At 43.8% G+C, this 24451-nt stretch overlaps 1 protein-coding gene across 1 annotated transcript; it reads right to left on the minus strand.

Moving 5' to 3' along the window:
- On the minus strand, positions 1-23762 carry galr1a (galanin receptor 1a). The gene is made up of 3 exons (XM_085992139.1): positions 23064-23762; positions 19101-19166; positions 1-325 (listed from the first exon to the last, which is right to left on the minus strand). The coding sequence occupies exons 1-3, from the start codon at positions 23715-23717 to the stop codon at positions 8-10; spliced, it is 1038 nt and encodes a 345-aa protein (XP_085848265.1). The 5' UTR covers positions 23718-23762; the 3' UTR covers positions 1-7.
- Positions 23763-24451: the final 689 nt, after the last annotated feature.

Consider the following 24451-nt stretch of genomic DNA (forward strand, 5'->3'; position numbering starts at 1 on the left):
TTCCCGCTCACACGTTGGTGCAGCTAGTGGACGGCACAATGTCTGTTCGCGTTCGGTATTCCTTGCCATCGTTTAAGGGGGGGGTGCTGCAGATTTTACATTTGAAGACTTGCTGATAGGACTTCCTGAAATTTTCCGACAGGAAAGCGTAAATGATGGGATTGACGGATGAGTTACTGTAAGCCAGGCAGTGCGCGGCAATCCGGAATACAAAGGAGGCGTCGGTGAGCGGGAAGTTACCAAACTCAGTCCACATGTTGATCACATGATTCGGCAGCCAGGAAATGCAGAAGACTACGATCACCACCAACACCGTCTGGGCAGTCTAGGGAGGACAAAAAGAAAACAAGGAACGTTTCTTTGCTACTGGTCATCAATCAGTGTTTCCCATCATTCTTTCTCTTGTGCATCCCCTGCTTCCCTTCATCCCGCCATTGGCAGCCGTGCATTCAGCAGTCCACAACAACAACAACCACCTGCATTATCTAGCACCTTTAATCTAGTAAAACATCACAAGGTGCTTCACAAGACCGTTATCAGATAAAAATTTGAACATAAGCTCTGGGATTCCCTACCTGAACCTCTCCGCCTCTCTCTCCTCCTTTACGTGGCTCGTTAAATCCTACCTCTTTGACCAAGCTTTTGGTTACCTGTCCCAATGTCTCCGTCTTTGGCTCAGTGTCAATCTTTGTCTGATTACGCTCCCCTGAAGCGCCTTGGGACAATTTACTATGTTAAAGGCGCTATATAAATGCAAGTTGTTGTTCTCTCTCTTCCTCCTCTCTTCCGCCGGTTATACTAATGTTCTAAAGCTAGGCTCTACACTGCCTTCTTCTCAAGTATTCATCCAAAACATTTCGCCCCCGTTGAAAGAAAGAACGAACCATAGCGCCTTTCACAACCCCAGGACATCCCAAAGCGCTTCACGGCCAATGAAGTACTTCTGAAGTGTAGTCACCGTTGTAATGTAGGGAAATTTTATCTAATCTTTATTTCATTAAATAAATATTGAAAATCGTATTTGTAGAGGGAAAAACTTGCAAATTGTGCCATACAATGGCTCTTTCCCATGTGAGTCACCGATAGCATTTAGCAGAAGTAGAGGAGAGGCTACTGGAAGCTGAGGATCAATGGCAAAATGCCACATTTCAGCATATGACTCTCAGAAATGGCATGTTTCATCACAAGATTAGTCGTTTTTTTTATTATTTATAAATCAGTTCACAAACATGAGGGACCTTTTTAGACAAATACTCAAAGAGAAAGGCCACAGCAGGGCTTTATTCTACAATATTCCCAAGATCAAAGTATTTTTATCTCACTTATATTGTATCTTGCATTCAGCACCGCAGCAAACAATTTTTGTCACAGCTTAAATGGTCAAGACCCTATATTAAGAATGATTTTTAACCCTTCTAAATAAGGCTGTTTCAAATTAACTGTACTGGTTATCAGAATGCCCCCACTCCTGCCAGGACCGAGAGAAATGTAGAATTACAGCACAAAAACAGGCCATTCGGCCCAACTGGTCTGTGCCGGCATTTATGCTCCACACGAGACTCCTTCCATCCCTTCTCATCTAACCCCACCTTCAACACATATTCCTTTCTCCCTCATGTGCTTATCTAGCTTCCCCTTAAATGCATCTAAGCTACTGATGCATATAATAATAAAGTGATGCAGGTACGGGGATCCAGGAGGTAGCGTTGGAGGAGCCACAGCCCTTGCACTTGTCCAACAGGTTCGAGGCTCTTACTCCCTGTGAGGACAGGAACAGGGACTTCAGGGAGGATGAGCAACCTGGCCACAGCACCATGGAATGAGGGGCCATTCAAGTGGGGGGAGTAAAAAGAAATGTTGTAGTGGTAGGGGATAGTATCATTAGGGGAATAGATAGGGTTCTTTGCAGCTGAGAGCGAGAGTCCTGAAGGCTGTGTTGCCTGCCCGGTGCCAGGGTTAAGGACATCTCCTCTGGGCTGGAGAGAAACTTGGAGTGGGAGGGGGAGGATCCAGTTGTCGTGGTCCATGTTGGTACCAACGACATAGATGGGACAAGGAAAGAGGTTCTGCTGAGGGAGTGTGAGCAGCTAGGGGCCAAATTAAAAAGCAGAACCACAAGGGTAATAATCTCTGGATTACTACCTGAGCCATGAGCAAATTTGGCTAGGGTAAATAAAATCAGAGAGTTAAATGCGTGGCTCAAAGACTGGTGTGGGAGAAATGGGTTTTGCTTCTTGGGACACTGGCACCAGTACTGGGACGGGAGACAGCTGTTCCGTTGGGACGGACTTCACTTGGCCAGTGCTGGGACTAGAATCCTGGCGAATCGAATAACTAGGGCTGTAGAGAGTGCTTTAAACTAATTAGTGGGGGGAGGTTTCAAGAGAGCGAAAAATAAAAATGTCAGCAGAAAAGGCAATAGAGCAAGGTAGCAGTGGGGGAATTAAAAACCAGAGCGTGTCAGGAAGGGACAGAATGTATAAAGATAAAGGTAGAGCAGTAAAGGGGGTAAAAGCAGGAATAAATTGTCACAAAACATATTTAAAAGTTCTTTATCTGAATGCACACAGCATTCGTAACAAATTTGATGAGTTGACGGTACAAATAACTACACATGAGTATGATCTGGTGGCCATTACAGAAACATGGCTGCAAGGTGACCATGACTGGGAACTAAACATCCAGGGGTATTTGACAATTAGGAAGGACAGACAGGAAGGAAAGGGAGGTGGGGTGGCTATGTTAATAAAGGATGGAATCACTGCAATAGTGAGAAATGATATTGGGTCAAAGGATCAGGATAGTGAAACAGTTTGGGTGGAGATAAGGAATAATAAGAGGAAAAAGTCACTAGTGGGCGTAGTCTATAGGCCTTCTGATAGTTGCAACTCTGTTGGTCGGAGTATAAATCAGGAAATAGTTGGGGCTTGTAATAAGGGAACAGCTATAATCATGGGGGATTTTAACTTTCATATGGACTGGACAAATCAAATTGGACAGGGCAGCCTTGAGGAAGAGTTCATAGTGTGCATTAGGGACTGGTTCCTTGAGCAGTATATAACTGAACCAATCAGGGGGTAGGCAATCTTAGATCTGGTTCTGTGTAATGAGACAGGATTAATAAAAAATGTCCTAGTAAAGGATCCCCTTGGAATGAGTGACCATAACATGGTTGAATTCCAAATTCAGTTGGAGGGTGAGAGAGTTGGATCTCAAACCAGCGTACTAAGCTTAAATAAAGGAGACTATGAAGGTATGAGAGCAGAGTTGAATAAAGTGGACTGTGAAAATAGATTAAAGTGTAAGACGGTACATGAGCAGTGGTGTACATTCAAGGAGATATTTCACAACTTTCAAGAAAAATATATTCCAGTGAGGAAAAAGGGGCATAAAAGAAAAGACAGCCATCCGTGGCTAAGTAAGGTAATAAAGGATAGTATCCGACTGAAAACAAGGGCATATAAAGTAGCCAAATCTAGTGGGAGGATAGAAGATTGGGAAGCATTTAAAAGCCAGCAAAGAATAACTAAAAGATTAATTAAGAAAGGGAAGATAGATTATGAAAGTAAACTAGCAAAAAATATAAAAACAGATAGCAAGGGTTTCTATAGTTATATAAAAAGAAAAAGGGTGGCTAAAGTGAATGTTGGTCCCTTAGAGGACGAGACCGGGAAATTAGTGGTGGGGAACATGGAAATGGCAAAAACGCTGAACAAATATTTTGTATCAGTCTTTACAGTAGAGGACACTAAAAATATCCCAACACTGGACAAACAGGGGGCTATAGGGGGGGAGGAGCTAAACACGATTAAAATCACTAAGGAGGTGGTACTCAGTAAGATAATGGGACTAAAGGTGGATAAATCCCCTGGACCTGATGGCTTACATCCTAGGGTCTTGAGAGAAGTAGCGGTAGGGATTGCGGATGCATTGGTGGTAATTTTCCAAAACTCCCTGGATTCAGGAAAGGTCCCAGCAGATTGGAAAACTGCTAATGTAACGCCCTTATTTAAAAAGGGAGACAGACAAAAGGCTGGAAACTATAGACCAGTTAGCCTAACATCTGTGGTTGGTAAAATGTTGGAGTCCATTATTAAGGAAGCAGTAACAGGACATTTGGATAAGCATAATTTAATCGGACAGAGTCAGCATGGTTTTACGAAGGGGAAGTCATGTTTGACAAATTTGCTCGAATTCTTTGAGGATGTAACAAACAGGGTGGATAAAGGGGAACCAGTGGATGTGGTGTATTTGGACTTCCAAAAGGCATTTGACAAGGTGCCACACAGAAGATTACTGCACAAGATAAAAAAATCACGGGATTGGGGGCAATATACTGGCATGGGTGGAAGACTGGCTATCTAACAGAAAACAGAGAGTTGGGATAAATGGTTCATTCTCAGGTTGGTAATCAGTGACTAGTGATGTTCCGCAGGGGTCAGTGCTGGGACCCCCAACTCTTTACAATCTATATTAACGATTCAGAGGAAGGGACCGAGTGCAACGTATCCAAGTTTGCCGACGATACAAAGATGGGAGGGAAAGCAGTGAGTGAGGAGGACATAAAAAACCTGCAAAAGGACATAGACAGGCTAAGTGAGTGGGCAAAAATTTGGCAGATGGAATATAATGTTGGAAAGTGTGAGGTTATGCACTTTGGCAGAAAAAATCAAAGAGCAAGTTATTATCTAAATGGAGAGAAACTGCAAAGTGCTACAGTACAAAGGGATCTGGGGGTCCTGGTGCATGAAATACAGAAGGTTAGTATGCAGGTACAGCAGGTGATCAGGGAAGCCAATGGAATCTTGGCTTTTATTGCAAGGGGGATGAAGTATAAAAGCAGGGAAGTCTTGCTTCAGTTATACAGGGTACTGTTGAGGCCACACCTGGAATACTGCGTACAGTTTTGGTTTCCATATTTAAGAAAAGATATACTTGCTCTCGAGGCAGTTCAGAGAAGGTTCACTCGGTTGATTCCAGAGATGAGGGGGTTGACTTATGAGGAAAGGTTGAGTAGGTTGGGCCTCTACTCATTGGAATTCAGAAGAATGAGAGGCGATCTTATCGAAACATATAAGATTGTGAGGGGGCTTGATCGGGTGGATGCGGTGAGGATGTTTCCACTGATGGGTGAGACTAGAACGAGGGGGCATAATCTTAGAATAAGGGGCTGCCCTTTCAAAACTGAGATGAGGAGAAACTTCTTCACTCAGAGGGTAGTAAATCTATGGAATTTGCTACCTGAGAGAGCTGTGGAAGCTGCGACATTAAATAAATTTAAAACGGAGATAGACAGTTTCCTAGCTGATAAGGGAATAAGGGGTTACGGGGAGAGGACAGGGAAGTGGACGTGAGTCTAAGTTCGGATTAGCCATCATCCTACTGAATGGCGGAGCAGGCCCGAGGGGCCGTATGGCCTACTCCTGCTCCTACTTCTAATGTTCTTATGTTCTTAAAGCCATGAGCAGTACAGTTCTTACCAGAAGCCATGTTGTGCTGTTGTATATATATGCTGTGTCCCAAGATATCACAGAATTGGCGACGAGGATGGGATTGCGGATTCCCTAGCTGAAATTTTTGTTGGAGGACAATCCTGCCAACCGACGGAGGGACAGTTAGATGTTCTTCGTTTTGCAGAAAAACTTAAAAATCCGAGGTAAATTTCGAGCACACGCAGCTGAATATCGACGTTGCCAGAGTCCAGATGGCCGCGCTTATGGGAATAATAGGGCACTTGAGTGTGTTCCATCATGACCGAGAGACTTTCGTAGCATATGTGGAGCGGCTAGAAATGTTTTTCACCGCGAATAGTATTGTCGAAGTCCACGATGATGTAAACCGTAACCGGGCGGTTTTAGAAATGAAACGGGTTATTTCTTTTGACTGAAGCAGGCCCCGAGGTGTGCTCTTTCCCACCAGGCTGAAGGACACGCCACTGAAGGAGAACCTAACCAAGTTAGAACAGCACTACAGTCCTGAGCCCCTGGAAATTGCTGAAAGTTATCGTTTTGGAACACGCGATCAATTAAATGACAAGGGTATCAGTGAGTACATTGTAGCTTTAAAAAAGCTACCCATTCACTGTCATTTCAGAAACTTTCAAGACCGAGCTTTGCGTGACCGCTTTGTTTGTGGGTTGAAAAATGAACGTATCAGAAGTAAATTGTTGACAACCCCCTAACTTGACTTTTGGATTAGCTTGTCAGACAGTTATATCAATGGATATGGCCGACCGACACCCCCGAGAGTTCCGCACCATTTCCAGTCGCAGGCTAAAAGTAAAAGGCAGTTGGGCCCCAAGGCCTCAGCAACTGGCCAAGGTAGCAGGGCATTGAAGTCATGCTATCGGTGCCTGGGACAACTCATCGCTCAAAGCTGCCTAAATGTGAAGGCAGAGAGTTTCTACTGTAAGAAAACTGGGCATCTTGCAAAGACATGCCGACAGAAGAGTAAACCGACTGGCAATGCTAGAAGTAGAAATCGCCAGACACTACATACCGTTGAAGAGAAGCAGCAGGACGAGGAGTTTCTGGAGATTCATGTCATCAGGAGCACGAAGGTATCTAACAGCGATTCGCGAGGTATCTTCATTCAAGTAGATGTCGCAGGAACCAGGATATCCATGGAAATCGATACTGATGCATCTGTGAGCGTAGTACCGCAATCGCTATATCGCGAAAGTTGCGTGATTATCGACTAGAGAAATCGAAGGTAGAGCTGCGAGGCTACTCAGGAGAGCAAGTCCCTGTAGTAGGAAGTGTCACCATACCAGTGAAATGCAAGGATCAATGTCAGAGTTTGCCTCACATAGTAGTGGCAGGAGACAAGCCTGCCTTGATAGGTAGAAATTGGTTAGGATCACTGACGCTGGATTGGAATGAGATTTTTCGTGTGGAAGCGAAATTTCCATCGAAAGATGATGTCATCAAGCAGTATCCGAAGGTGTTCAGTGAAATGGGCAGTCCGATCCAAGACTTCAAGGCGAGTGTCAGAGTGCAGAAGGATGCAACACCAGTTTACTGCAAGCCACATCCCGTACTATACGCACTCAAAGAGAAAGTTGAGCAAGAACTCGAAAGACTAGAAATTGAGGTCATTATCTCTAAGGTAGATCTGAGTAATTGGGCTACACCCATTGTTGTTGTGTCTAAGTCAGGTGGTATGGTAAGGTTGTGTGGTGATTATAAGGTAACCGTAAACCAGGTTCGAGAGTGTAATCTACCCAATACATTGCCAAATGTGGAAAATTTGTTCACAATGCTGACAGGTGGCCAGATCTTTTTGAAGTTAGATCTAACAAACACCTACCTACAACTTGAGTTGGATGAAGAGTCCAAGTCATGCTTGACTATAAATACTCACCTTGGTCTATATCAGTTCAATAGGCTATCACTTTGAGTGTCTTCTGCCCCCGACATATTCCAGGGGGTGAGGAACCAAATTGTGCAAGGGATTGAAGGGGTAGTGTGTTATATCGATGACATACACATTTCAGCACCAAACAGGCAAATCCATGATGTGGTGTTGAATGAAATGCTCAAACGGCTAGAGAAGCACTGAGTACAAGTGACAGCTCACAAGTGTGAGATGTTTCAAAACTCAGTGGAGTACTTAGGGCACAGAGTAGGCAAAGATGGTTTACATCCAACCAAGGGAAAGTTGGATGCAATCAGAAATGCCCCCACTCCCAAGAATGTCTCTGAACTTCGATCATTTTTGGAACTTTTGAATTATTATGGAAAGTTCCTCCCAAACTTGGCTACATTGTTACATCCACTGAATGAGCTGTTGAGAAAACAGATCCCTTGGAAGTAGTCAAAAGAATGTGACACAACATTCAAAGAGTGTAAAAGCCAGTTAGTAGAGAGTACCATGTTAGTTCACTATGATGTATCTAAGGAGATCAAGCTAGCGTGCGACGCCTCTCCGTATGGAATTGGGGCAGTGATCTCTCATGTACTAGATGGTGGGGAGGAGAGGCCAATTGCTTTTGCTTCATGCACTCTCAGTGCCAGTGAGCATAATTATGCGCAGATCGAAAGGGAAACTTTGTCATTGATTTTTTGGGTCAAGAAGTTTCACAAATACTTGTCTGGTCGTATATTTACCATAGTTGCTGACCATAGGCCCCTGACAGCAATCCACCATCCAAAGTCCCCAGTTCCAACCTTAGCTGCAGCCCGAATGCAGAGATGGGCTTTGATTTAGTCAGCGTATACGCATGACATTGAGTACAGACGATCGGCTGATCACAGTAATGCTGATGCTATGTCCAGGTTGCCATCCCCATCACAAGTTACACCCAATAAAGAAGAAGTGTTCTATTTCTCATACATTGATGAGCTGCCACTCACAGCTGAAGAGATTGGTAGGGCAACCAAACATGACCCAATTATGTCAAAGGTGTATGATTACAGAGCAAATGGATAGCTAAACCAGGTATCGGAGGAAGATATCCATCCATACTTTGTTCATAGGAATGAGTTGTCAGTGGATAAAGATTGTATCCTGTGGGGAGCAAGAGTGGTTATCCCAAATAGGTTCAGGTCTAAATTGTTAGGAGATCTTCATGACCAGCACTTGGGAATGTGCTTGACCAAGAGCTTTGCACGCAGTTACCTTTGGTGGCCAGGTTTAGATAAAGAGTTAGAGTACATAGTCAGTCAGTGTACAATATGTCAATCGGTGAGCAAGAAACCACCATCAGTACCATTACAGCCACGGAAATGGTCTCCCAGAGTGTGGCAAAGGTTACATGTAGATAATGCTGAGCTAGAAGGACAGCAATTGTTCATAGTGATAGATAGCCACTCGAAGTGGGTAGAGGTGTTTCCGATGCAGATAATAACAACAAGCAAAACACTAGACAATTTGCGAAGATTGTTTTCTTCATACGGCCTCCCAGAAGAAATTGTGGCTGAAAATGGGCCACAATTTTGTTCAGAAGAGTTCACACAGTTCATGAGCAGAAACGGTGTGAAACATATCAAAGTTCCACCGTACCACCCTGCTTCAAATGGTGCAGCAGAGCACACAATACAACTTGTCAAACGTGCCCTCATCAAGCAAATGTTGGATCCAAATCCAAAGGAACGTCAGTTGTCATTGGACCACAAACTGGCAAATTTTCTGATTACCTATCGGAATACTCCTCATACAACTACTGGTAGAAAACCAGCAGAGTTGTTTCTCAAACGACAGCCATGAACCAGGTTCTCGTTGTTAAAGCCAAACTTGGCACAGTCCGTAGAAGAGAAACAATCAAGGCAGAAGGAGTCATGAGTTAGAGAGAGAAGTGTGAAGTTGAACCAGAAGATTAGAGTGAAGAACCATCACCATAAATGGTTAAAGTGGTTACCAGGAAGAGTAGTGAAGATATGTGGCCCTCGCACATATTTGGTCAAGATGTTTGATCATGGAAAGGTTAGGTTTGTTCACATTAATCATATCTTACCTACAGATGTGGAAGGAGCTGAAAGCTGGGATGATTCAATTTATTCTGATGAGTCAGATAATCTTGTTACAAATAGAGTACCAGTAGCAAATCCTACATCAGACGTACTAGAAACAAGTCCAAGACAAAGTCAGAATTTAAGTCTGAGCCTGAGTCAGGAAGACAAAGGGCAGGATTTTCATCGGGCCGTGGAGGCGGGATTGGAGGAGTGTGGGGGGTTAAAATCTCAAAATCGGGGGGCACGAACCCATCCCGCCCCCAACCCGCCTCCATGCCAGTTTCAAAGGAGGCGGGTACCCGACGGGAAAGGGATTAGTGCCAATTAACTGCCTGTTAACAGGTAGTTAACAGGCAGTTTTTAGCCTAATCCCTATTTTCATCCCTGAAGTGTGGGATTCCCGACGGCTCCAAACCACGCCAAGTTAGCGAGGTGGGCCGTCGGGCTGAAGGGCTTGGAGGGTTCGAGATGTCCGGTGTTCAGGTGAGTGATGGGTGCATGAGTGAAGAGGTAGAAGAGGTAAGTGCGTTTGGTGTGTGTAAAGTGTTTAAAGAAGTTTTACTTACCTTTTCTTACCTTTACAGCCTTCCTTCCCTCAGGTCTCGGGAGTCCCTCATCTCACCGGCACAGAAAGCAGAATGGCTGCGAGCTGTCAAAAGTTGCAGCATTCAGCTTTCTGTTCTGGAGAGATCTCTAAATCAGCCTGAGAGGAAGGAATTAACTTGGAGTACAGATTGTCAGTGTTTGACAGCTTCAAAGAGCTGTCAAACGCTGATATTCCATCTGTCAAAAGCTTTTGACAGATGAAATGTCAATCTGTGACATCACCTGTTGCCGGGTGGCCCTTAATTGGCCTGCTGAGCCCACTGGGCGGGCTCAACAAGGTCAATCAAGTGAAAATCACGTGGGTTGGCCACAACTCGATGGAGGCGGGGCTACAACCCCAAAAGTTGTAGTCCCGCCTCCTACACGCCTCCTCAATCAAAATCCAGTCCAAACAGTCTGAAAGTGTAGAGTCCAAATGTATATCAAGATCAGCCCTTGGAGAAAAATTCTCCACAGACTCAGCCTAGAATGAGTCAAAGTCCTACAACAAGATCTGAAAGTTCTGTTCAAGAAAGAAGGTCTCCTCTTCGAAACAGAAAACCAGTGGTTAAGTTTAATCTGTAAATATGGAAAATAAGTTCATATCTTTTGTTTGTGTTACAGAATTCTAGAGTAGAATTTGGAAACATAAAATAGGTTCCATTTGGGAAATGTATACCAAGAGTTGTGTATACCATGCAAGCCATGTACAATGATTATTTGCATGATTAACGCCTTCAATAAGGAGGGAGAAGTGTAATAGAGCCACCTGGTGGACTACTGATGCATATAATAATAAAGCCATATGCAGTACAGTTCTTACCAGAAGCCATGTTGTATTGTACATATATATGCAGTGTCCCAAGATACCACACTTTTCACCTCAACTACTCCATGTGGTAGCAAGTTCCACATTCTAACCACATTTTTCTGCTGCGATGCAACATCAGCATGCTGGAGATACACGTGGATCTCACCAGAAGCTGCACAACAGTGGTCATTCATGGAGATGAGAGGCCCAGAATAGCTGGGACATGGGAGCCCAGCAATTCCATCCACCAGGGATTTCCACTGCTGACCCCAAACAGATAGGGTTGCCAACTCTCCAGGATTGACTTGGAGTCACCAGGAATTGAAGAGAAATACCCTAGGCATTGTTGCCAGTAAGCCAGGAGGAAAACCATAGGTGTATTTTTAATTTTCTTCAAATAACTTTGTTTGTCGCTTATAAAATATATTGGAGATGGGGGGAAAAAGTGCATTGCCAAAAGTCCCTTTAGATTTCAGATGGTTGTACAGACTCTAGACGCACTTGAAGTAGCCAAAAAATAATAATAAACTACCGGCAAAATGTCTGTTTAACCATTGTAATGGTTTAAATGAGTATCCCTTTAAATAGCGCTGCAAGCCTCCTCCTGACCTGCACCGCCCATGATTTGTGGGCGGGTTGAGGAAGTGTTGGTGGCCACTAATTAACAGGACTGTAGTAATAACAACAGAAAATGCTGGAAAAACTCAGCAGGTCAGGCAACATCCGTGGACAGAAATTTGAGTTGACGTTTCGGGTCGAACCCTTCTTCAAAACTGGAAAGAAAAGATAGATCAGAGGCAGGGCTGCGATCGGACAAAAGAATAAAAGAAACAAAAGAAGTAAAAAAGAGACAATAAAAGGTATTAGAAGCTAGACGAGATGGTAATAGGCTGAGATTAGGTGTAAAGTGTACTGGCAGGGCAAGAGATAGCTGCCAGGTGTGAGAGAGAAACAAAAGGAAAGGGGGGGGGAAGGAGTGGAAAAATTACAAGAAAAAATGAAATAGGGACCGAGGTTATGATCTGAAATTGTTGAACTCGATATTGAGTCCGGAAGGCTGCAGAGTGCCTAATCGGAAGATGAGGTGCTGTTCCTCGAGTTTACGTTGAGCTTCCATGGAACAATACAAGAGGCCAAGGACGGTGAGGTCCGAGTGGGAATGGAGCGGTGAATTAAAATGACAGGTGACCGGAAGCTCAGGGTCACCCTTACGGACTGACAGATGATGTCAGTTGACCCCCTATTAGCATATTCTAATTAGGTCCCTGCTTGTTTCTAGTGGTAACGATGGCTGCCTGAATGGAGGTCACTCGAAAATCAGAACATAGGAACAGGAGGAGGCCATTCAGCCCCTCAAGCCTGTTCCGCCATTCAATGAGATCCTGGCTGATCTGCATCTTAACTCCATCCACCTGCCTTGGCTCCATATCCTTTTATGCCCTTGTCAGCAAAACTACATTTTGTGGGAGAGTGTAACACACTTCTACCACCCTCTGCATGAAGAAGTCTTTGCTAACTTCTCTCCTGAATGGCCTGGCTCTGATTTTAAGGTTCTGTCCTCTTGTCCCAGACTCCCCCACTAGCAGAAAAGGTTTCTCTATAGCTACCCTAACAACAACACTAAAAAACAGGTTATCTGGTCATTATCACATTGCTGTTTGTGGGAGCTTGCTGTGCGCAAATTGGCTGCTGCATTTTCCTACATTACAACAGTGACCACACTTCAAAAGTACTTAATTGGCTGTAAAGCGCTTTAGGACGTCCAATGGTCGTGAAAGGTGTTATATAAATGCAAGTCTTTCTTTCTTTTCCTCCTATGGGGTCGATCCCTACATGAACTAGCGGCATCGACTATCTTGCAGCCCCCTCTTCAGTATTGGTCTGGTTCTGATCATACTTCTCAACCTCCTGAAGGTTCAATGTGCAGCATGTGACCAAAATATGCAACATACATTTTTTCATAGCAAACGGCACTAACGTGTGTGAAATAAAACTTTTGGAGGGAAAGATTCGGTAGGTTAGCGCCTCCCGTTAGCACCGGCAGAGGGCGGTAACAGGGCGCTGATGCAGTAGCGCCAGGGCGAGGTGAATCAATCATTGCACGGCAAATCCAGCCCCCCCCCCTATTGCGCCGCCGGTACGAGGTACCGCCAGGGAATTCAACACCAGGCAGATCGTGAGCATGCAACGCTCACTGAACGCCCAATCAGCAAAATTCATTGTCGCCTCTTACCTTTGTGCCTCGCTCAGAGAGAGACAGGGAGAGCAGGCGCACAGCTGCTGGAAGCTGGCTCCAGCGATGTTATTTAAAGGCATCAACATTAATCACTCGTAGCTGTCAGGGCAGGTTAGTTTCAGTGGTTTCTTGTCAGTTTCAGCCAGTGGAGCAGTTTGCATGAGTAATTTCAAGCTTCTTTTTTATCAGCAGTCTTCTGGCAAGTGCACAGTGGCTACATTTATTGTTCAAAGATTCAAACTGTTACACCTGGCAACATTAATGGGGGCTGTACTGGCATGCCACCTCACCCTCCAGGATCTACGGCAGCTAGAAATACAGGAACATGTGCGCAGACAGATGAGGAGGGACATCAGGGCTCTCACCAGGAGGTCTTACCCGCCGAGGGTATTCCAACAGCACTTCTCCTACCTCCAATTAAGCAAGGAGCAATGTATTAGACAGCTCTGCATCACCAAGGTGGTGGTCACAGAACTCTGCCACATCCTCCAATCAGACCTCCAGCTTCTCACCAGGGTGATTTAAACCCCAGATCCCTTTTGCGCACCACATGCCTATCAAACCATCCCTGTGTCATGCCATATCACAGCATCCTCCTGGGTGCAAAGGTAAAATGAAAGAGACCACAAAATATTGCAAACTCCATTAATAAATGTGTGCATAAACATATCACACATGTTGCATTCATTCTAATAACTGATGACCCTTGTGCCTGCCATGGTTGAATAGCTGTGATTGTGTGCAAGGTGTGAGATGTGGGTGTGAGTGTTGGTAGGTAGAGATTGTTGGTGGGTGAGCGCTGGGGGTCTGGTGCTTTGGGCAGTGTGTGACGCCTGTGGTACAGATGGTGGTATGTAGCATTTGTTGAAGCATTCAATCACCCTGACCACCCGACTGAGGTGGATCTGCCATGAGCATACCTGCTTCAGTCCTCTGGCTCCTTCTCCTTGTTGTGCTTCTCCTTGCTGAGGCAGCTGCACAGCCAGCAATGCTGAGAATGAGGTGCTGCAGCATCAATGAACCTCCCCTTTAAGCACTGGGAAAAGCCTGTGGCAATGATGAGTTGATCTTAGACTGCACCCGATATTGGTCCACCCGTTGAGTATAATGCCACTGAGCTGGACCTTTAAGACTTGATTTAGCGCCCCAATCATTTCTTTGAGCAGTGAGAATGAATTTTGCGTGCAGTCTAAAGCATTAGCGCCTGTCGCTAATTCTCAAACTTTTCTAAAGATACTGCCCATTCCTAGGCTATAATGAATTTCTAGCCCTTGATGTTTTTCTGGAGTTCATTGTGAAACCATGATAAAAAGAAGGAAGAAAAATAGCGAGCATGCATATTTTTTTCCTGAAGCGTAATTTTACAGATAAACAGAAAATGAGTGGAATCTTCCGTTGTCGCATGTACCAGGGACAAAGCAAAATTCTTGTCAGGAATGTGAAGCACTCCACAAATTGTTCAGCACTTGTGAGGTATTGTCTTGTCTTCAATATTTTTACTAATTAAAATACATGGATTATAAAGGTGAAAGTGAAGCTGATTTTTCAGTGAAAGCGTTCATGGTATTTACCAAGAGTATTTCCTTTTCATTTTAAAATAGCAAAGCCTTTACATCCAGTGTTATGAGCTGGCCCATTAATACCTTACCAACGTAATTTGTAACCAAGGAAACATTACTATTTAGTACCTCTTTTGATCTGTATTGTGTCGACTGCTATGGAGAAGTCTGTGTATCCATCAATAACATTTCTTCAGCATATCAAAAGTACTTCCCCCCGGCAGTATTTAAGCTCAAGCGCAAATTAAACTGAATTCAGAGCCTTGTTTTTTCACAGACACTTGCCCTCCAAAAATATATAACTCTGAAACAGTACGGCCCAGTATTTCCTGGAGCGCCGTGAATTGGATTTTTTTCTGACTTATTCAGCTCCAAATAATTTGATGTCGCAAATTGCTGGGAGTGCGAGCTGATAATGGGGTCGACGGAGCATCTGAGGACCTTGGCGAATGCCTGGACCAACAGTCTATCTCCTGTTAAATTTGAGAGAGAACGAAACAGAACGAATGGCTGAGGAGGGAATAGGTTGGATTAGAGTCAAATCGGGTACAGAAAGAAAAATAAAGAGAGGGAAGGAAAGATTTGATTGCGAGAGAGAGAGAGAAAAGGGACGGGAAGGAAAAATAAGAAAAAAAATTAAAATTTTTGAACATTTAAAATTTTAAAAAGCCTCTAGGAACAATTTACTACTGGCAGGAATGGGACTCCGCTGTTTCAACTGTTACCCTTTTGGACCGGAGAGGTTGTGTGACATTGCAGGAACATAAATCTCGCCAGTAAAAGGGTCCTCACGTCGTGAAATACCACAAAGTTTAATTTGTATGTACGGCGCAAATCCAGCAATTTCCTGCAACCTGATGGCGAGATCCCGGCAGAGCGGCGCAAATCGCCCAGCAACTTGTGGCAATTCACAATTCGCGCTGCATCTCTTCCTCGCCACAACTTGCAGGACGATTTACACGTTAATAACGGCAAGCGCCATTAAACCCACCATTATTTTGGCAGAGAATTCAGGGCCCAGTATAAGTTGGGAAAGGATTTGAAGGCAATTGTTATCATTTATTAAAAAAGATAATGCAACAAGGCTGTATTTGAAAGTCTGAATATGTGTCGCACACCATCATTATTTCAGAAACCAAGCCATTATCTGAAGATCAACTGTTTCGGAGGGCCAGAATTCACTTGTTGAGCGTGTCTCTCCCCTGTGTGGTGGCAAAGGATATCTCCAAATGGGAAAGAAGATCTAATAACTACAGGTCTTGTGACCACAGTGGAACAATTTGGATCAGTCTGGCTCCTTTTCTTACAGTTAGGAGAATCTTGAAGATTAGAGGGAAATAAGGGAAGCCACAAGGGAATCTAACCCATATAGAGAGGCTGCAGTTTCCCATTCCATGCTCAACATGGGGAAATACTTACCCGGTGCAAATGGACAGGCTGAAGATTTTTCAAAATAAAAGCCCGACTTTGAATTTGGTGTCTGCTTACACTCCCGTGAATTTTAAATGTCACATTCCCCCGAGTCCATGGCAATGCTTGATGCCAGGTGTGCTTTGTGTCCAGCATTGCTCGGGTGTAAGTGTTGGGAAAATATGTCCATAATCTAGGCTAACATTCGAGTACAGTACTAAGGAAGTACTGTATTGTTGGAGGTGCTGACTTTCAGATAGATATTAAACCTATCTGCCTGTTCAGGTGGATGTTAAAACTTTCCATAACATTATTTGAAAATAGCAATGTGTTCTCCTGATTTCCCAGTCAACACCACCAAAATATACAATAGCAAAATATTGCGGATGCTGGAAATCTGAAATACAGGAAACTCTTTTTTATCCGGCACCGACGGGACCGACGTGGTGCCGGTTCATCAAAAATTCCGGATAACCGAGAGCTATAGTAAAAGATACAGAGAGCTGAGAACTCCGTATAAAGCAACAAACCCTGTTGCTTAGCAACAGGTGCAGAACAATGGCCACAAGTTCCAAGCGTCTCTGTAGCTTAGCAACAGCTGCAGCCACACCCTTGCACAGCAACAGATCGAGGAAGGCAAGTACAATATGAAGTAAAACTTACCTGAACTTACTCCTGAATTTTGCCAGTTAACCGAGATTTCCGGTTATTTAGGTGCCGGTAAATCGAGAGTTTCCTGTAACAACAGAAAATGCTGGAAACACTCAGCAGGCCAGGCAGCATCCGTGGAGAGAGAAACAGAGTTAACGTTTCAGGTCTGTGACCCTTCGTCAGAACTGGTAAAAGTTGGAGATGTAACAGGTTTTAAGCAGGTGCAGAGGCAGGGAAAGGGGGGGCAGGAAGGAACTAAAGGGAGGGTCTGTGCTAGGATTGAAGGCAGGAGAGATTAAATGTTGCAAATGGGGATGGCAGAATCATCAACAGCTGCCGCCTGAAAAAATGGGGGCAGGGTTTATGGTCTGAAATTGTTGAACTCAATGTTGAGTCCAGAAGGCTGTAAAGTGCCTAATCGAAAGATGAGGTGCTGTTCCTCGAGCTTACGTTGAGCTTCACTGGAACAGTGTAAGAGGCCGAGGACAGAGAGGTTCTGACGAAGGGTCACAGACCTGAAACATTAACTCTGTTTCTCTCTCCATGGATGTTGCCTGGCCTGCTGAGTGTTTCCAGCGTTTTCTGTTGTTATACCACCAAAATATAAATGTGTTGTTTGTTCATCCACTTGCTATCTGTGGGGCCTCGTATGCAAACTGCGCGTTACAATTGCCTACATAATTGTGACGTGTTTTAAATGTAATCTATTAATTATGAAGTGGATGCCCTGAGGATATGACAGGGCACTATGTGATTGAAGGTTCTTTTTTCAAGTGTTTATGTAATTCCCTCTTAAACATTATGACTGCCTCATCTTCAACATCCACTTGTGTAAAATGTTCTATGGCCTAATTATCATTTGCATGAAAATATCCATCTAATCTCCTTGTTTATTTTATTACTAATCCTGAGCTCATGTTCCCTGGTTACTGATTCACCAACCAGTGAAAATAATCCTTTACTAAAAATTCTCTTAAATTCTTTCATTATTTTGAACACATCTATTCGAAACCTCATTAACCTTTTCTGCTCCAGTGAATACAGTCCTAATTTTTAATCGTCCCATAAAGTTGATCGCAATACCATCCTATACTGTATCTTTTCCATGATTCCAATATCCTTTCTATGATAGAGTGCCCAATACTGCACACATACGTCGACTGTGGTCTAACCAATGTCTTCTACAAATTTACCATTATATCTTTGTTTCTGTATAAAATGCCTCATATATAAAACCCTTTTTGTGGCTTTATTTCCACCAGCAATCCCACTTTTAAAGATCTGTGTATCTAAAGCTCTTTGCCTCTCGACCCCATGGAGAGTTGTACGGTTTAGGGTATATTTCCTTTCTCTTTTCTTATTCTCATTTCACATTTATTTACATTGAACTGCTTTTGCCCCCATATCTGTGCACTACCCCGACCTGTCTCTAACTCTTGTAGCCTCATGCATGTTTCCTTATAGCTTGCCATGCCCCCTTAGTATCATCAGCTAATTTTGATATAATTTGCATCATGCCCCTGTGCAGATTATTTAATATGTGGCAACTGAGAGACACCAACACACACAGCTAGGGCATCTCACTAGCTACGTCCCGCCAATCTGAGAAACATGTTACTCTTTGCTTTCAGCCCATCAGCTATCCCCTTATCCATGCTGCTACTTTAGCTTAAAGACCATGACAATTAATCTTCTCAACAGTTCTCTTTTGAAAGTGTACATACGTCAGTCCTCCACTCAAATTGAACCTGTAGTCTCTTTGTCAGTAATTTCCTTGAATTCCCTTGATCAGAAGTAGAAGCAAGTAGAAGCAAGTAGAAGCATTTAATTAAACCCTAATTAAATTCATCAAAAATATATCAAGCAAAAACAGTATCTGAAGATATTGTTGCATTATTGCAAAGATTTTAACCAACCATTAGTCATGTATATAAATCTTTGCCCAAAGAATTGGTTTGTTATTTTGCACTAGATCACAGATTTATCTCTACTGGTAAAATAGTTTGAAATGCAATAAGTTTGCATCATATGCTGAATACCATCCTCTATCAACAACAACTTGCATTTATAGAGCGCCTTTAGAATGTCCCAAGGCGCTGCACAGGAGTGTTATTAGAAACATTTGACACTTAGCCACATAAAGAGATATTAGGACAGATGAGAAAAAGCTTGGTCAAACAGGTAGGTTTTAGGAGAGTCTTAAAGGAGGAGAGAGAGGTAGAGAGACAGAGAGGCTTAGGGAGGCAATTCCAGAGCTTAGGGCATCGGCAGCTGATGGCACAGCCGTCAATGGTGGAGCGATGAACATCACAGATGCGCAAGAGGCCAGAATTGGAGGAGCGCAGAGATCTCGGAGGGTTGTCGGGCTGGAGGAGGTCATCAAGGTAACAGCTTACCTTCTTCTTAGATGTTTCTGACTTCTTCGACATGTTGCGTAATTTTTTGTGCAAGTGGTTCAGCACCTGAAAATAATACAAGCATTATCATAAATCGACGAAGAATCTAGAAACGCCACAAGCATTTCCTTATTGCTTATTTTTTCCAAAAAAGACACAAAAAGACAACTGAATTTGCAGTAAAAATGGGAAATGCTAGAAACACTCAGCAGGTCAAGCAGCGTCAGTGGAGAGAGGAACAGAGCTAACATTTCAGGTCGATAACCTTGCATCAGAACTGGAAGATGTTAGAGATTTAACAGTTTTTAAGCAAGTACAAAGCCAAGGAAAGTTCTTGTCTCATTCCCACCAACCTTTCGCCTCGCACCATCATCCCTTTTGTCATTCAATCATCCCTGCCCTCCACCCTATCACAGACCTCCCTCTTTGTCCTTTCCTCCCCAGCCCTTCCCCTGGCTTAGAAACTGCTTTCATTTCAGGTTTCCAGCACCTGCAGTATTTTGCTTTTGTTTAGCTGAATTTGCAAATTTGCATTGAAAATCCTGGTGATTATTTTTAACGTTTAAACTGTACGACAAGTGGAACAGGAATTAAGAGCAACAATTTGTAGAAAATGGGCTTCAAAAAAATTGCACCTGGTACATTTCCAAAACCGAACAAAGCCACCATTCTGAATGCTGCACATAGAACATCAACCATCAACACAACTGATTGGTGAATAAAATATCCGATCCGTGTTTGCATCTATCTTATGCAAGTATATAACCAGAAAACCAATCAAGATGTTAGCAATAAAACTGTGATGATCACCATTTTCAGATAAAATAGCCACAGGGATCGGTGGGTTTACAAGTGCCCAAAGATTGTCATGTAATGTATAACTAGAATATTGCTAATAAATATTCTGCTTTTTGTGGGGGGCGAAACTTTGTGTTCATGTGCATTTTGTTACATCACGACATAGAAAAAATAATTAAAAGATGCATTAAAGAAAAATGAAGATCTTCCATGTAAATCCTACTGTGTAGCAAGATCAATATTGTAGATACTGTTCGCAGTTGTATGCAATCTCCTAGATCACACAGAGGTTTATGATTCTGAGCAGAAGGTGGTGAGTTCCGATAAAGAAAATATAGATTTGTGTGCTTTTCAAAGCAATTCAATGAAATGGCGTTAGCTAGAAATCTGAAATCATTTTAGCACATAGTGTGCTGATGGACCTGGGAAGTCTAATTATAAATGATTGGTACAAGCGTGGTTTAACCATGGCTGTACATTTCCGAGGTAGGGAGCGTGTACTAATGCAGTAATTGGCATTTAAATGAAAATCTTCTGTCCCTTTATTTGGATGTGTGGAAAGCTGGTGGTTGCCAATCATTTTAAAATGTGAAACTAAGTCAAGATCTTACTGGTTGCAGTGATGGTGAATCCGAGATAAGCAACACAATATGGATCTGAAACAAAATATGTCCACAATTACTTTCAGGGGTTTTTGATAGAGTAGATAGGAAGAAACTGTTTCGTGAGCTCAGCATAGACAAGGGGTCATACCTGGAAGGTTCTTAGTCTGTATGGCTCAGCTATTCATTGCTTTAACCGGCTGAGCTTCATGTAATGACTTTACACCCAAAATAAAAGCTCCCGGGCGCTACAATTTATATTTCTCAAACAGGGGAGATTGTAAAATACAAAACATGGGATTCCCAGTGAAATGTTCAACTCTATAGTCTTTCTCAAGGTTTGCTAACCGGAAATCTTTTTACTTGAAGTAGATCATGGCTGGGAGGGTCTAGAACGAGGGGTCACAGTCTCAGGATATGGGGTAGGACATTTAGGACTGAGATGAGGAGAAATTTCTTCACTCAGAGGGTGGTGAACCTGTGGAATTCTCTACCACAGGAGGCTGCGGAGGCCAAGTCACTGAATATATTTAAGAAGGCGGTAGATAGATTTCTAGACACAAAAGGTGTCAAGGGGTATGGGGAGAGAGCGGGAATATGGTATTGAGATAGCGGATGAGCCATGATCATATTGAATGGCGGAGCAGGCTCGAAGGGCCGAATGACCTACTCCTGCTCCTATTTTTTTTCTATCAACAAATCACCTCAGTACTGCAGTCAACTTAAACAGAGGAGGGTAAGAGTTCCTCCGGTAGCTCTCTATAGCAACATTATCATGTGCTCATGAAGATCTCCTCTCTTCAGTAGTTCTAATGAAATCATAAGCATATTCTAAAAGCACTTTTTATGATTTCACTAGAAATAATGAGCACAGGAAATGTTCATGAACAAATTTATAGCGTTCCTGCACATAGTGACCAGAGGAATTTACACCCTCCATGAGCAATTTATCTTGAAACATTCAAATTTAATATTTTGATTTTTTTTCTGCTGGTGAAGGTGATTGAAAGTCAATGTTGGGAAACTTCTAGTACCCAGTGTCAACATCAAGTACTCCTGGCCTGACCAGGTAAAGCTCTCTCTGCAGTTCCTCGACCATGTATGTGCATGTATATCTTCAAAATCAGAAGAGGATTCCCGCTGCACCTTTTTTCCATTTCCCACACCAAGCATTCTCACTGCAGTCTGTGAATGAAGTGCCAATTTGTTGCAATATGGGCAGTTGTTCTCTGGACCCGGATTGAGATTGATCAGATTCATGAAATTATTTCAGTTAGGACCCTTTGCACAGAGAGAGAGCGAGGGGAAGAGAGACAGAAAGAAAGACAACGCATTCTTTCACCTTTGTGGACTGGAGTCAGTGTGCCCATTCATTGCACCAAGGCATTCAATTCGTTACAATTTTCAAAACGATAATTTAATTTTTGATTTTTTTTCCCCAGGAACTGTCAATCCATGAACTTTTTTTCAATGAAACTACCTTTTAGTAACATCTAATTTGTGCTGCTCTTAGCTGAAGGGGTTGAGTTTAAGATCTGACTGATCCACACGCCAGTCTAAGGTAAAGCAGAAGTGATTGCCGTAATAAAGCCTTCTCACAGTGTCGAACCAGACAAATTACCCAATTAATCGTGTGTGTTGTTCACTGGTATCGTACCAGTTAAAACGTTACTTTCCTAAACACTGGCCAGCAATCCAGCCATCGCCTCCTTCATGCTCGAGCACACACATCAAACCGCGAAAGCTTGCTTTGTCCAAATACAACGGATTCAGTGAATGGTAATCATAAGGGATCTAAACACAAGTCATACCCGGGGGGTTTGGGGGGGAAAGAGGCAGGAAACAACTTGGTAAATATGTGGACGCGAATTCTCATTTTCCTTTTCTAAGGGAAACCCGATCTTAACATCTCCTCAAATGCAGGATCGAGCTGGGGTTAAAGTAAGTGCAACGGGAACACCCCCGTAAACTGATGTTGAACTTAACACATTGATTTTCACTTACTCTTTTAGTTTCCCCCCTCCACATTGTAATTGACGCCATGTGCGGGTTTTTTTTTTTTTAATTGACAAAATGAAAACACAAAGATTGTCGAGGAAGTGATCCACAGATGGATTGTCCATCAGTCACGGTCACACGCCAGCGTCTGGCTAAACACGGTCGAAGAGTGGAAGGTGCCTTCAACGCGCGGCACGTCTTTGGAGACCAGCAGCAATCTTTTCGTGTCCTTCACTCGGTGGAGAGACTGGCTGGAGTCCTGTAAGGTTATCTGTTAGCCGTTAAATAATATCACTGGGATAAGTAGGACTTCTGTATTATTTTGCCACGGTAACTGAGAATGAGGACAAAGTGAAAGGATGCAGTGATCCTTGAATTACGAATATGTCTCCAGTAGGATCACATCAGTTTAATTATAGTTTTAACAGGAAAAGAAACCGAAATAATTATCATGGTATCTCCAACAGTATCGCTACCACTTTAAGTCCTACATTAGTGCGATTGGAAGGAGATAAATACTTTTTGTGTTAACAAACCAGCACCAAACACAAACCACATGCCTTACCTTCGCGTAACAGTAGCAGATCAGAAGCAAAGGCAGCAGATACCCAATCACAAAAGTGGCCACTTTGTAGATCTGCCGGTGACTGAGGACGCTCCAGTTCTCCCAGCAGAAGGGACCCTGGTCCTTCTTGTGGACCAGCATGTGGTAGTAAGCTACCGGCGACGCCACGGCCAAGGAGAAGAGCCAGATGAAGATCACGCCGATCACCGCGTTCTTGGAGACGCGAATGCACGAGGACCTCCTGGAGTGGACGATGGCGATGTAACGATCCACGGCCATGGCGGAGAGGGTGAAGATGCTGACCAGCACCGACACGGTGAAGAAGTAGTGCACGAACTTGCAGATGAAGCCGCCGAAGATCCACCTGGGCAGGACGTAGTAGGTGGCCTGGAAGGGGATGCAGAAGAGCAGGTAGGAGAGATCGGCGATGCTCAGGTTGAGGATGAAGATGTTGGTGGTGCTGCGGGGTTTGCCTGGCTTGCTTCGGGCCAGCACCGTGATGACAAGGGAGTTGCCCAAGACCCCGAGGCAGAAGATCAGGCTGAAGATGAAGAGGATGATGACACTCTCGGTACTGATCGGATGTCGGTCCTCTGCTGCCATGGTTCCTCCCGCGGTGTCATTGGTCTCCATGCCGCTTTGGTTCTGGTCCATACTGATCAATCGTGATTAAACTGCAACAAGTAAACACATTAATATTACTGCATGAAAATTCCGGATTTGCAAAGTTGTTTTCTCGCTTAAGGCTGCTCTAAGTTACTGCAATTTAATGGCTTAGTTGGTAAGTGAACTTCTCTTGAAATCTTGTTCTCTAACCCCTTTAACTGTGCATCACATCCCATTTCCAAGCAAACTTAGTTCCCCCCGTCTCTTGACTTGCTGTTTTGCCTCTTCACATCAAACTCACTCGCTAACTGCGGAATGATATTCAATGCCTTGTGTGTATATTTGCATGGACTCTGTTGTGATTCGTTCCTGTCCCTTCTTTACATCCAATGATGATTTATATATGTTTTCCCTCTCTCCAGTCTTGCGCGGTTCCTGTCTTGGGTTTGTGTTTGGTAGCAGCAGAGCCAAGCGGTTTTGCTTTGCACTTTCCCTTTGAACGCTGTGTCCGTGCGGCAGAGCAACCGCTGGTCCGTCACTGAGCGCTTATCATCTCCTCCCTCACTGAGCGCTGATCAGCGCCTCTCTCACTGAGCGCTTATCATCTCCTCCCTCACTGAGCGCTGATCAGCGCCTCCCTCACTGAGCGCTGATCAGTGCCTCCCTCACTGAGCGCTGATCAGCTCCTCCCTCACTGAGCGCTTATCATCTCCTCCCTCACTGAGCGCTGATCAGCGCCTCCCTCATTGAGCGCTGATCAGCGCCTCCCTCACTGAGCGCTT

The sequence above is a fragment of the Somniosus microcephalus genome, chromosome 7 (assembly GCF_052327205.1).
Source record: "Somniosus microcephalus isolate GS21.2 chromosome 7, FLI_Smic_1.0, whole genome shotgun sequence".
In the NCBI taxonomy this organism is placed as follows: domain Eukaryota; kingdom Metazoa; phylum Chordata; class Chondrichthyes; order Squaliformes; family Somniosidae; genus Somniosus; species Somniosus microcephalus.

What these genes read in the sequence shown, in the direction of transcription:
- galr1a (XM_085992139.1), bottom strand. Translation starts at nt 23,717, where the DNA reads ATGGACCAGAACCAAAGCGGCATGGAGACCAATGACACCGCGGGAGGA. An exon ending in TCTGCTACTGTTACGCGAAG is followed by an intron (nt 19,167 to 23,063) that starts GTAAGGCATGTG and finishes TATTATTTTCAG; the next exon opens with GTGCTGAACCACTTGCACAA. An exon ending in CAGAAACATCTAAGAAGAAG is followed by an intron (nt 326 to 19,100) that starts GTAAGCTGTTAC and finishes TGTCCTCCCTAG; the next exon opens with ACTGCCCAGACGGTGTTGGT.